This window comes from Hyla sarda, chromosome 2 (genome assembly GCF_029499605.1).
Source record: "Hyla sarda isolate aHylSar1 chromosome 2, aHylSar1.hap1, whole genome shotgun sequence".
Lineage (NCBI taxonomy): Eukaryota > Metazoa > Chordata > Amphibia > Anura > Hylidae > Hyla > Hyla sarda.
In genome coordinates, this window is record NC_079190.1 from 239564073 (window position 1) to 239577427 (window position 13355).

A 13355-nucleotide genomic window follows, 5' to 3' on the forward strand; every position below is an offset into this window, starting at 1 on the left:
TCTTGTATTGGGTAGTTTAGACTCTACCGGGAGCTTTATCAAAACCTGTCCAGAGGAAAAGTTGCTGAGTTGCCCCTAGCAACCAATCAGATTGCTTCTTTCATTTTTAAAAAGGCCTCTGAAAATCGATAGAAGCAATCTGATTGGTTGATATGGGCAACTTAGCAACTTCTCCTCTGGACAGGTTGTGATAAATCTCCCCATATTAGTAGCTTTCATTGTGTATTCTGAAATAACAGAAAAGTAAAATGGTTTAACCTGTTGGGGACCAAGGGCATACCTGTACTCCCTGGTCCTGCTCACCTGCTATGATGCGGGATCATAGGCCGACTCCGCGCCATAGCCGGGTGGTCCCAGGGGCGATCAGCTGCCAGGACCTGTGTCTAATGCCGGACATCACAGATTGCGGTGATGCCCAGCATTAACCCCTCAGACACGGCGATTAAAGTTGATTGCTGTGTCGAATGTGAAAGTAAACGGTTCCCGGGAGCTCACTTGGGCTGTTTGGGACTGCAACCGTGAAATCACGGCGTCCCGAACAGCTGAGAGGACTGGGTGAGGGTCCCTACCTGCCTCCTCTCCGTCCGATAGGTGATCTGCTGCTCCATGCCTGCTTAGCAGACTGGAGCAGCAGAGTGCCGATAACAGTGATCATTGCTATGCTACTGCATAGCATTGAACAATGTATGCAATCAGAAGATTGCATGTAATAGTCCCCTATGTGGATTAAAAAATTGGGAAAAAAGTAAAAAAAATTAAAAAGTGAATCAATGTGATTTATCCCCTTCCTTAAAAGTTTGAATCACCCCATTTAAAAAAAAAAACAAAAAAAAAAAACACATGTAGTTATTATTATTTTTTAAGTAGTAAAATAAAATAACACCTATATAAATTAGGTATCCTTGCAACCGTACGTACCTACAGAATAAACATAAGTTGTCATTTTTAACTGAAAATTGCACTGCGTAGAATCGGAAGCCCCCAAAAAAAATTTTTTTATTTTTTTTTTATTTTGCCCCACAAATATTTTTTTTTCTGGTTTTGCCGTCTATTTTGTGGTGAAATTATTGTCATTTCAAAGTAAAATTGGTGGCACAAAAAAAGCCCTCATATGGATCTGTAGGTGGAAAATTGAAAGTGTTATGATTTTTAGAAGGTGAGGAGGAAAAAAAAAATTTGAAAAAAATTAAAAAATGGCCCGGTCCTTAAGGGGTTAAATTCAAACTTACTATGACTTTAATGTCAGCTATGTAATGCTACATTTCCCCTGTAGTGCCCTTTTCAAGCTGGCCACAGCTTTCCCTGTAAAAATGAGCTTTTTGCTGAAGTGTTGGCAGCAAGACCCTTGGAGATGAGCTCATCAGAAGGGCAGGAGTGAGACATGTCATATAAACATTGATGCAATACATCCATCTTAAAGGGGTACTCTGGCGTAAAACTTTATATATATATTTTTTTTTATCAACTGGTGCCAGATTTGTAAATTACTTCCATTAACCCCTTGAGGACGCAGCCCGTTTGGGCCTTAAAGGGGTGTTCCAGGCTAAAACTTTTTTTTAATATATATATATCAACTAGCTCCGGAAAGTTAAACAGATTAAAAAATCTTAATCCTTCCAATAGTTATTAGCTTCTGAAGTTTTCTGTCTAACTGCTCAATGATGATGTCACGTCCCGGGAGCTGTGCATGTTGGGAGAATATCCCCATAGGAACTGCCCAGCTCCCGGGACGTGAGTCATCAGAAAGCAGTTAGACAGAAAACAGCAACTCTGCTTCAGAAGCTAATAACTATTGGAAGAATTAAGATTTTTTAACAGAAGTAATTTACAAATCTGTTTCTTTCCGCAGCCAGTTGATTATATAAAAAAATTTTTGGGCCTGGAATACCCCTTTAAAGGGGTTCTCCCTTGTTTATACTGTTTTTTGTTATTATGTTTGTGTGTTATGTGTGTATAAGTATGTGTTTTTTTATGTGTGTTGTGATTATGTATATATGTATTTTCTTACCTTTTGTGAAGATCCGGAAGCTGGCCCCTTTTTCTTCCAGTGGCTTGCTGTGTACCTCGGCCCCCGCCATGTTGTGTTCGGTAAGTGGGATGTCGGGGGGTGTGTTCTTGCTTCTGTCCTTCCTATCTTCTGACGTCCGAGGCGAATCTTTTCTTCCTGTTTCTTCCGTGGCTCAGCGACGAATCTGCGGCCTCTTCCGGCGCATGCACAGGTAGTTTTTTTTTTTCTTTTACCAATAAAGTTTTTTTTGTCTAATTTACAAACCGTCTGCGCTTGCGCGAAGCTACGCTATTAGCGTAGACCTATCGTACGCTAGGCTGTTAGCGTAGCACTTGCGTACTCGCGCATGCGCAGACAGTTTGTCAATTAGACGAAAAACGTTATTGGTAAAAAGAACAAACTACCTGCGCATGCGCCGGAAGAGGCCGCAGATTCGTTGCTGAGCCACGGAAGAAACAGGAAGAAAAGATTTGCCTCGGATGTCAGAAGATAGGAAGGACAGAAGCAAGAACACGTCCCCCGACATCCCACTTACCGAACACAACATGGCGGAGGCCGAGGATACACAGCAAGCCGCTGGAAGAAAAAGGGGCCAGCTTCTGGATCTTCACAAAAGGTAAGAAAATACATATATACATAATCACAACACACATAAAAAAAACACATACACAAATAACACACAAACATAATAACAAAAAACAGTATAAACAAAGGAGAACCCCTTTAAGGACGCAGACAATTTTATTTTTACGTTTTCGATTTTTCCTCCTCGCCTTCAAAAAATCATAACTCTTTTTTATATTTTCATCCACAGACTAGTATGAGGGCTTGTTTTTTGCGCGACCAGTTGTCAGCTGTAATGCCATCACTCACTTTACCATAAAATGTATGACACAACCAAAAAAATACTATTTGTGTGGGGAAATTAAAAAGAAAACCGCAATTTTGCTAATTTTGGAAAGTTTCGTTTTCACACCGTACAATTTACGGTAAAAATTACATGTTATTTATTCTTTGGATCAATACGATTAAAATGATACCCGTGATAACATACTTTTCTATTACTGTTGCGCTTCAAAATAAATCACAAACTTTTTAGCCAAATTAGTAAGTTTAATCCCCCTATTTTGAAGACCTATAACTTTTTCATTTTTCCGTATAAGCGGCGGTATGTGGGCTCATTTTTTGCGCCGTGATCTGTACTTTTTATTGATACCATATTTGCTTATACGGTATAATTAACATTTTATTTTAATAGTTCAGATATTTCCGCACGCGGCGATACCAAATATGTATATAAAATATTTAACACTTTTTGGGGGTGAAATAGGGAAAATGGGACAATTTACGTTTTTTATTGGGGGGAGGGGGTTTTTCACATTTTTTTTTTACTTTTATTTTTTTACTTTTATTTTTACACTTTAATAGTCCCCATAGGGGTCATAACATTGAAAAAAATAAGTGTAAAAAAGGTTAACAAATGTGATTTAAATCCTTCCCCAATAAAAGTTTGAATCCCCCCCCTTTCCCATTTTAAATAAAAAGAAATATATAAACAAATGTGGTATCGCCGCATGCATAAATGTCTGAACTATAAAAATATAGTGCCCGTAAAAGTAATTCAAAAGTCCAAAGTAGTATTTTTTCACTTTTTATACCATAAAAAATGAATAAAAAGCGATCAAAAAGTCTGATCATAACAAATATGGTACTGATAAAAACTTTAGATCACGGCGCAAAAGATAAGCCCTCATACATCCCCCATATGCGAAAAATTAAAAAAGTTATAGGGGTCAGAAGAGGATATTTTTAAACCTATTCATTTTGGTGCATGTAGTTATGATTTTTACCAGAAGTAAAACAATATCAAACCTATATAAGTAGGGTATCATTTTAATCGTATGGACCTGCAAAATAAAGATAAAGTTGCATTTTTACCGAAAAGTGCACTGCGTAGAAACAGAAGCCCCCAAAATTACAAAAATTGCATTTATTTTTTAAAATTTTGTCCCACAAATATTTTTTTTTCCAGTTCTGCCATAGATTGGGTGGTTAAATTAATAATGTCATTACAAAGTAAAATTGGTGGTGCAAAAAACAAGCCCTCATATGGGTCTGTAGTTGCAAAATTGAAAGCATTATGATTTTTAGAAGGTGATGAGGAAAAAAAGTGCAAAAACAGAAAAACCCTGCTTCCTTAAGGGGTTAAAGAAGTCTTGTCACTGTAGGTCAGTGCACTACTGGCTCACCAAGTTTTCTTGGTTTTAAAGGTGTCCTTTTGCTATTTCATCAGCTGTTGTATATCTAGAAACACATTTTGTTAGCATATACAACACATCAAAATGTGGTAAGATGTGTGATTTTCAGGTCATGCAAGTCCATCTGTTTACACACTCCTAGCTAACAATTTTCAAAGCAACAACAAGTCAATCATTGGTTTTCGTAGAACACGTTTTGCCTATTTTTCTTGTAAGCACGTTCTGGGGCTTTAATATTGATGGCCTGTCCTTAAGGATATCTGCTCATTGGAGGTCTGACACCCCCCACCATCAGCTTATTGCAGGGGCCAGGGGCGCATAAAACCTCTTTATTGTTACCAGCACTGTCCATTTAGTCATGGTTGTGCCTGGTATTGCAGCTTCTCACAGCTCAGTCTCATTCAGATGAACGTGAAATGTGTAATACCAGGCTCAACCATTACAGCATGAACTGGTTATTTAAAGGCAATAGTGCTTTTTCAATATATATTTACAGTCGTCGAGGTAAATGTTGGCACACCTGAAATTTTTCTAGAAAATGAAATATTTCTCACAGAAAAGGATTGCAGGAACACATGTTTTCCTATACACATGTTTATTCAGTTTGTGTGTGTAACACTCAGGTTTCAGAAGACGGGAACTCCGGTGGATGTGGACCGGCTGGACCTGTGTTGCAGATGACTCAGACCGTACCAGGGAGCGGAGTCTAAGGTGCCGCTGGTTTTCACCAGAGCCCGCCGCAAAGCGGGATGGACTTACTGCGGCAGGCGGCACCCAGGTCGCTACCCCTGGCACGGCTCGACCACCCAGGCGGCTGAGAAGATGCGAGGCACAGGTGGGATAAGGCAGCTCGTAGTCAGGATAGCAGAAGATCAAGGCAGGTGGCACAGTAGCGTAGTCAGGACGTAGCAGGTGGTCAGTAGGCAGGCAGCAGAGGAGCAAGGTCAAGTCACAGAGCAAAGGATCAGATACACAGCAGGACAATACTCAGGAATGCTTTCTCTCAGGCACAAGGCAACAAAGATCCAGCTGGGAAGTGAGGAGGGTGGAGGAATTTATCAATGAGCCACAGGTGAAGGTGAAGCGCACTGGCCCTTTAAATCTTAAAGCTCCGGCACGGGCGCCCTAGGGGAAGGGGACACGTCTGCCGGAGCAGACAGGCAGAGGCGGGGTAGGAGAAGCACCAGGTGAGTGACGGACTGGGGCTTAAATTCGGGCACGTCCTGCGATGCGAGTCCCAGCCCTGCCGGCAGCAGCAGGTAACAGCCAGCGTGTGCAGCCGGAGCGCATGACGTAACAGTGTGTATTGGAACTAAACCGAAAAAGGAGGAAAAAAAGCTAATTGGACATAATGTGACACCAAACTCCAAAAATTAGCTGGACAAAATTATTGCCACCCTTAACTTAATATTTGGTTGCACACCCTTTGGAAAAAATAACTGAAATCACTCGCTTCCTATAACCATCAATAAGCTTCTTACACCTCCCAGCCGGAATGATGGACCACTTTTCCTTTGCAAACTGCTCTAGGTCTCTCTTATTGGAAGGGCGTCTTTTCCAAACAGCAATTTTAAGATCTCTCCACAGGTGTTCAATGGGATTTAGATCTGGACTCATTGCTGGCCACTTAAGATCTCTCCAGCACTTTGATGTCATCCATTTCTGGGTGCTTTTTGACGTATGTTTGTCCTGCTGGAAGACCCAGGATCTTGAGCGCAAACCCAGCTTTCTGAGACTAGGCTGTACAGTTGATAATCCTGAGATTTCATGATGCCTTGCACACATTCAAGACACCCAGTGCCAGAGGCAGCAAAACAACCCCAAAACATTGAACCTCCACCATATTTCACTGTAGGTACTGTGTTCTTTTCTTTGTAGGCTTCATTCTGTTTTCGGTAAACAGTAGAATGATATGCTATACCAAAAAGCTCTATCTTGATTTCATCTGTCCTCAAGACATTTCCCAGAAGGATTTTGGCTTGCTCAAGTTCATTTTGGCAAAATGTAATCTTGCTTTTTTATGTCTCTCTGTGGGGTCCTCCTGGGTCTCCGGCCATAGCATTTCATTTCATTTAAATGTCGATGTATAGTTCGAGCTGACACTAATGCTCCCTGATCCTGCAGGACAGCTTGAATATCTTTGGAACTTGTTTGGGGCTGCTTATCCACCATCCGCACTATCTTGCGTTGATACCTTTCATCAATTTTTCTCTTCTGTCCACGCCCAGGCAGATTAGGTACAGTGCCATGGTTTGCACACTGTGGACAAAAGCAAATCTAGATCTCTGGAGATGGACTTGTAACCTTGAGATTGTTGATATTTTTCCACAATTTTGGTTCTCAAGTCCTCAGACAGTTCTCTTCTCCTCTTTCTGTTGTCCATACTTAGTGTGGCGCACACAGACACACACAATGCAAAGAATAAGTGAACTGCTCTCCTTTTTTTATCTGCTTTCAGGTGTGATTTTTTTTATATTGCCCACGCCTGTTACTTGCCCCTGGTGAGTTTGAAGGAGCATAACATGCTTGAAAGTAAACTCTTATTTTTCCACAATATTGAAAGGTTGCTAATAATTTTGTGCAGCCCATTTTTGGAGTTTGGTGTCACATTATGTGTAATCTGCTTTTTTTCCTCCCTTTTTTGGTTTAGTTCCAATACACACAAAGGGAATAAACATGTGTATAGCAAAACATGTGTTACTGCAATCCTTTTCTGTGAGAAATACTTCATTTTCTTGAAAAATTCAAGGTGTGCCAACATTTACGGCCATGACTGTATTTATTTATTTAGTATATAAATGTTTCGATGCAAGTTAATCCCTTTTTATACATTAATATGAATCATTGATTCTAAAAACAAAAATGTGACTGTAGATAAATAGGCCATACAGTGCTGTCAGCTAACCACATTCTAAACACAATGTTTTCTGCATAGTCATCTGATATAATAACACTAATAATATCTGTTTTGCACTTTCGATTTCTTGCATTGTGTTTTTTTCCCCAAGGAATATTAGCTGAATGCTCTCAAAGAGGTACTGGAAATAGATTCAGCATCATAGATATCCAAATGATCTCAGTATTAAAGGGGTACTCCAGTGGAAAAACATTTTTTTGTTTATATCAACTGGCCCCAGAAAGTTAAACAGACTTGTAAATTACTTCTATTGAAAGATATCAATCCTTCCAGTACTTATCAGCTGCTGTATGCTCCAGAGGAAGTTGTATAGTTCTTTTCTGTCAGCTCTCTCCTGACGTCTGTCTGTGTTAGGAACGGTCTAGAGTAGGAGCAAATCCCCTGACAAACCTCTAATGTTCCTAACAGTTCCTGACCTGGACTGAGGTGTCAGCAGAGATCACTGTGGTCAGACAGAAAAGAACAACTCAACTTCCTCTGGAGCATACAGCAGCTGATAAATACTAGAAGGACTACTAAGGATTCCCATTTAAGCATCCTAACCCTTTTGTTCTGACAATGGAAATCCCAACTAACATACCGTGACTCTTTCTTGTTATGAAATCAGCATATATCTGAGAGTGTTATTCCACTATATTAGGTATCGCGGCTTTATACAGTGCATTGCTAGGTTCCAGGAGTGAGGCTGTGACACCGCTATTGCTTATTTGTGATGGAGAACAATGGCTTACATTCAGTCACTCAGCAAATGCTGAATCATGATTTGTCTCCATATCACATAATGGACATGGCACCAATTTTTACTCACACTCATTGGGCATATGAAAAGCAGAGATGTAACATTGGTAAGCTTTTGTAGCTTCCTTGGTTATGGGTAGTTTGCAAGATTATTCAAAATGTTCTGTTGTTCTGCTTGTTGATCTGTTCGTTCCCCCCCCCCCCCATCTTAATTCTGAACCTCCTATTTTTTTCTTGGTGCTGTGTTGTGCCTTTTTTTATTCCTCCTGGTTATCTATGGATAACTTGACTACTGGGTATTACCATTCCATCAGAAAGAGGTGTGCCCCTACACCAGAGGTGGGGAACCTTTTTTTTTTTTTTCGCTGTACAAAATTATCAACTTGAAAACGAACCATCTTTATTTGGTTGAACATTAAATTAGCTCACCCTAATGTGATGGAACAGCTTCTCTTTGGGTAGGTGTGTGATGTTGCCCGTTATTGATGTTTCTGCGCTCAACTGCTGTTCCAGGTTTGCTTCATTCAGTCTGGAGTTAGTTCCCCCCTGTACGTAGGACCCCTGTAGGTACATTTGTCCCGGTATATAGGACCCACCTATGGATAGTTTACCCCCCCCCCCCCCCCACAGGGAATAATTCACAAACAGAAAAACGGAACATGGCCACACATCCACAACTTGTGCTATGATCTATTTTCTTCTCAGCATAATTTCAAAAATTGAACAGATTGTTAGTGTACTTTTAGGTCCAAACCTGCAAGCCCACTCACCCCTTCAAGGCTACCGGATAAGAGTTGGTCCCTAAGCTAACAATGACGACCCCCACTGCTGTGACCCCAAAGCCACAGGGGGAATGACCCAGTGACTTGGCCCCACTGCTATCCGATCCAAGCCCTCGGCTCTGGGCCACCCCACCCCACAGACAAACCACCACAGCAACAATGGCTGCCGCAGAATACCACACCAGTATGAACTCCTACTGTGTAGTATTCTGTGCCCCCCCCATAGGTAGTTTGCCCTGGTTTAAAGGACCGCTGTGTAGGTAATTTGCCCCATGTGTATAGGACCCTCCTTAAGGTAAGAACAAAACGCATATCTCTGCTCCTCCGCAGTCACTGGCATACCGGCGTGTTCTCCGGCTTATTCTTGTGCCCACTAAAGGCATGAACACCTCTATCTTCGTGGGGTGCACAATGACATAACACATTATGCACCTCCCTGAGGAATGAATGCACTGGCCTCTAGTGGCAGCCAGGGACATGCACAGATTGACTAGAAAGGGGGCTTGAGCCCTGGCCCTTTTGATATTACTCCTAAAAGTGCCCTGGGCAGTTTGTAATCATTATGTGGACATTTATATAAATAATTACGGGAAGTGCCTTTTTCTACAATTCAGCCCCTGCCCCCCAAAATGTCAGTGCACGTCCCTGGTGGCAGCAGACATTGTCACTAGAGGACGGTTCTCATGATAGGATGCACTAGGATGCCTGTGCCACTGGTGACCTTGCACTTCCTGTCACTATCTTCCTCCAGCAGTACACCCCTCGCATGTTCTCACAGCACTCTAATGGGGGAACAGCACAATGCAGAGTTCAAAAACATTTTGCTCTAGAATGAATTATTTCACGTGGGATATAAATAGTTACCGTACTTAAATAAATGCCAATTTTAGTAGATTACTTATTTGCTGGATGATCTGACCCTCAGAGGTCATAAGATGTGCCAAATTTGTGTATGACTGTTTTTTTTTACACAATATATTGGTTTTATGTGTGGCAGCCATGAAGTGGTAGTGTAAGGGTGCGTTCACATGGAGTAAATGGAGAGTAATTCACGCTGAAAAATTTACGGGCGGAATTTTTTTTTTCCGCGCGGAATTCGCACAGAATTGCGCGCGGACATGGGGGAGAAAGAAGTGAAGTTTTTTTCAGCCATTTCCACGCAAATTGTGCGCCAATTCTGCGCGAATTCCGTGCGAAAACGATGTCGGGCGGAATTTTTTTTTTTTACCATTGGCTTAAAATGATTTCTGCTAGCGGATTCCGCTTGAAGAATGAACATGTTCTTTCTTCAAGCGGAACGGAATTCAGCGTCGGAATTCTGCTTGCAGAATTTCCGCAGTGTGAACAGGCCAGCAGAAATAACATTAAAGTCAATGGGCAGAGGAGATGTGCATTAATTTGGAGAGGAGAATTCAAGAGGAATTACTCCGTGTGAACGCACCCTGAGGAAGAGATAAGTGTGTAACATGTTAAGTGAGTTGTACTAAATTTGTCATGCAGCGGTCACCATTGGCATAGTGTCTTCCAGTCTGGTTTATTTGGTCTTACTGTAGGACAGTAACCCACCCCTATTTATGCAATAAATAAAAAGTCTCTGCCTTTTGGATCTTTATGTGGAAAGCCTTGTTTATCAGTTATATGGGATGATATTCTGCTCTCAGCAGGCTGGTTGCTGTTTGGCAATGCTAGAATTACATCTCCATCTCTTGGATCTTATACCCCATTATGCAGATGCTGCCCTTTTGTGCCAGGGAAACAGTCTGATCTTACTTGACTGAATATGTCAATCTTTTATTTTTTTTGGTGTTCTTTTTTAACAATGAACCAAAACAACACTAACTTCCTATTTTATCACATTATTTAAAAATGCTACAATGGTGTTCTGGCAAAAGTAGTTTCTTGGAAGTGTTATTTAATTTATTATACGTATTGTTCCTAAACACTAGGTTGTACATTTCTAGAAACAAATGTTTGCTTTTTCTTTAACAAATTTGTATGTTTACTGTCATTCATAACTGTATATCTGATATTATGTGGCTTTTTATTTATTTTAGTGACGGATGTAGAATTGAAGAGGCTGAGAGATGCTTTTAAACGAACGTGTGGTGGTCCTTCTTATTACATGAGCCAACAATGCTTCATCAGGGAAGTGTTAGGAGACGGAGTTCCTCCAAAAGTTGCAGAGGTAAGACTTTATGGGGGACATTTATCAATGTTTGCTTTTGTATTCCTTTTTTTAGTAATTTTTTCTTTACTTTTTTATTGCTTATGTGTGACTTTTATCAACTGGTTTCAGCCTGTTGCTAAATTTCTTTCACGTAAGCAATTTTTTCTTTTTTACTTTGGTAGTAGCTTTTTCTGCTCCATCTTTGAGATGGAGTAAATTTAATCAATTTTTAACCTTGTTGCAACTTTTTTTTTTGCGCAGTTACGACTGTCGCAGTTAATAAATACCAGACTACCCGTAGTCCGTTTTAAAATTATTACTACGTAGTTAAGTTTTGGAAAACTTGCTTTTCTTGCTTTCCAGTCAAAATGTCGCACGAAAAATCGCGTAGTCGAAGGTGCGACATTTGTGCGACATTTTTAGTAAAAAAAATTTAACTAAATTGCTTGATAAACGTCTATGTTCTGTTGCTTGCGATGTCACATCTGTTCAGTACTTACAGACTGGCTTAGGCCCGGTTTACAATGCGTTGATGCAGTATGTTAGAGTCATCTGTCATCATCCCCTCAAAAAAAGGGATACAGTTGTATACTGTAGTCTTGTGCATCGGCTTCATTCATTTCAACTCTATGCTAATTCGATGCATACTAGCATGAAATGGCCTGAATGTAGTCATTAGGTGATTGAAATGAATAACCTGCTGCAGTACTGGATGCATGTAATGTGCTGCAGAAACACAGTATGACACATTCAGGACATATAAAAAGGTAGACTTCCAATTCTCGGTTTCTACCGGGTTTCTCCGAAAATAATACAAGGTCTTATATTAATTTTAGTCACCAAAAACACACTAGGGCTTATTTTCCGGGTAGGGCTTATTTATTTACATGTGATGGGCACAGCTCTGCCCCCCAACATCCCCCCCCCCCCCCGCTGGTTTACCAGCCCAGTGCTGCACCCCATATCGGGGGGGCTAATCGTACGGTATGTCACCCGCGATCGTCTCTACCCCCCCTCCCGCCAAATAATTATCAGCTGCTGCGCTGTACTTGTAAAGTAGCTTAAGCATGAAGGGCCCACATATACATGTGAATGTTTATGTAGCACACACCTCTATACTTCTAAACACTGGCCAATACCTTTGCGCCAAAAGAGCAGTTAAGTATTCCTGTGCCAGGGCTGCAAATATTAAAAAACTAGCTTTAACTTACCTTTGTCCTCCGTTCCCGTGTTGCTAAGGAATCGGCCTCATGGTCCCTCCGCCGTTCTTGCTGCGGTCCTGGTGTTGTGACGTCTCAGAGACTCCTGCCTATCACCGGCCGCAGCGATGTCCCGCATCGGCCGATGATAGGCGGAGCCAACTGTCATGTAAGAAGCCGGCCGACTCCTTACATGACAATGCGCTCAGCCTATCATCGGCTGAGGCGGGACATCGCTGCGGCCAGTGATAGGCTGAAGGCTCTGAGACGTCGCAACACCAGGAAGCAGCAAGAGCAGCGGAGAACAGTGAGGCCGCTTCCTTAGCAACGGGGGAACGGAGGACTAAGGTAAGTTAAAGTTTGTTTTTTAATATTTGCAGCCCGAGCATTGCTTAGGTCAGTGGTCTTCAACCTGCGGACCTCCAGATGTTGCAAAACTACAACTCCCAGCATGCCCGGACAGCCGTTGGGAGTTGTAGTTTTGCAACATCTGGAGGTCCGCAGATTGAAGACCACTGGCCTAGGTCTTATTTTCGGGGTAGGGCTTATATTGCTGCCCACCCCCGATAATCCAGCTAGGGTTTTTTTTCGGGGTAGGGTGTATTTTCGGGGAAACACGGTACGTGCTAACTTGGTCAACCATATTTTAACCATATGAAAAAATAGTTCCCATAGTACAGTATCTGTGATGTCACGAGGGCGGAGCCATGACCTCACGCTGCTCCGTCCACTGTATCGCGAACTCGCTCTGTGCAGTAATGATAGCGTGGTGCCGCAGCAGCGATCTCGGGGGTCCCCAGCAGCGGGACCCCGGCGATCTGACATCTTATCCCCTATCCTTTGGATCGGGGATAAGATGTCTAGGGGCGGGGTACCCCTTTAACAGCTAAATAAATGGCGTTTTTTTTAAGAATATCTAACATAGTATACTGCTGGCTCTATGTATTAAATTAAATTAATATCCCCTAGTATACTGGGTGTCGCCCCCATATGAAGCGACACCCGTCACACCCTCTCCATGTATCCTATCCTTTAACATGTGCCAAACCCACTGATTTTGGTGGGATTTGTTGTCTATCTAATGTGTATGATGGCCATTAACGCTCCCCTAATGACAGATGTCAGGTTAGTGAAGGATTGGTCCTATAGGATTTTAAGTACACAATCCTTTTGTTCATGGGGGGATAAGCTTCCCCTAGAGAAGTCTGGCAAGGTCTCTATCCCATCTCTATGCAGAATATACTAACTTAAGATAACAGCTATCTGAAATGTATGACCAGCTTACT

General features: G+C 41.7%; 1 protein-coding gene across 4 annotated transcripts in view; it reads left to right on the forward strand.

Moving 5' to 3' along the window:
* Positions 1 to 13355, forward strand: part of USP32 (ubiquitin specific peptidase 32) — a 252360-nt gene that overhangs the window by 83008 nt on the left and 155997 nt on the right. For all 4 annotated transcript variants that reach the window (XM_056556716.1, XM_056556713.1, XM_056556715.1 and 1 more), the window contains exon 2: positions 10758 to 10888. In XM_056556716.1, the coding sequence (XP_056412691.1) occupies positions 10826 to 10888 (63 nt within the window). In that variant the 5' untranslated portion in view covers positions 10758 to 10825. The remainder of the gene's footprint in view (positions 1 to 10757; positions 10889 to 13355) is intronic.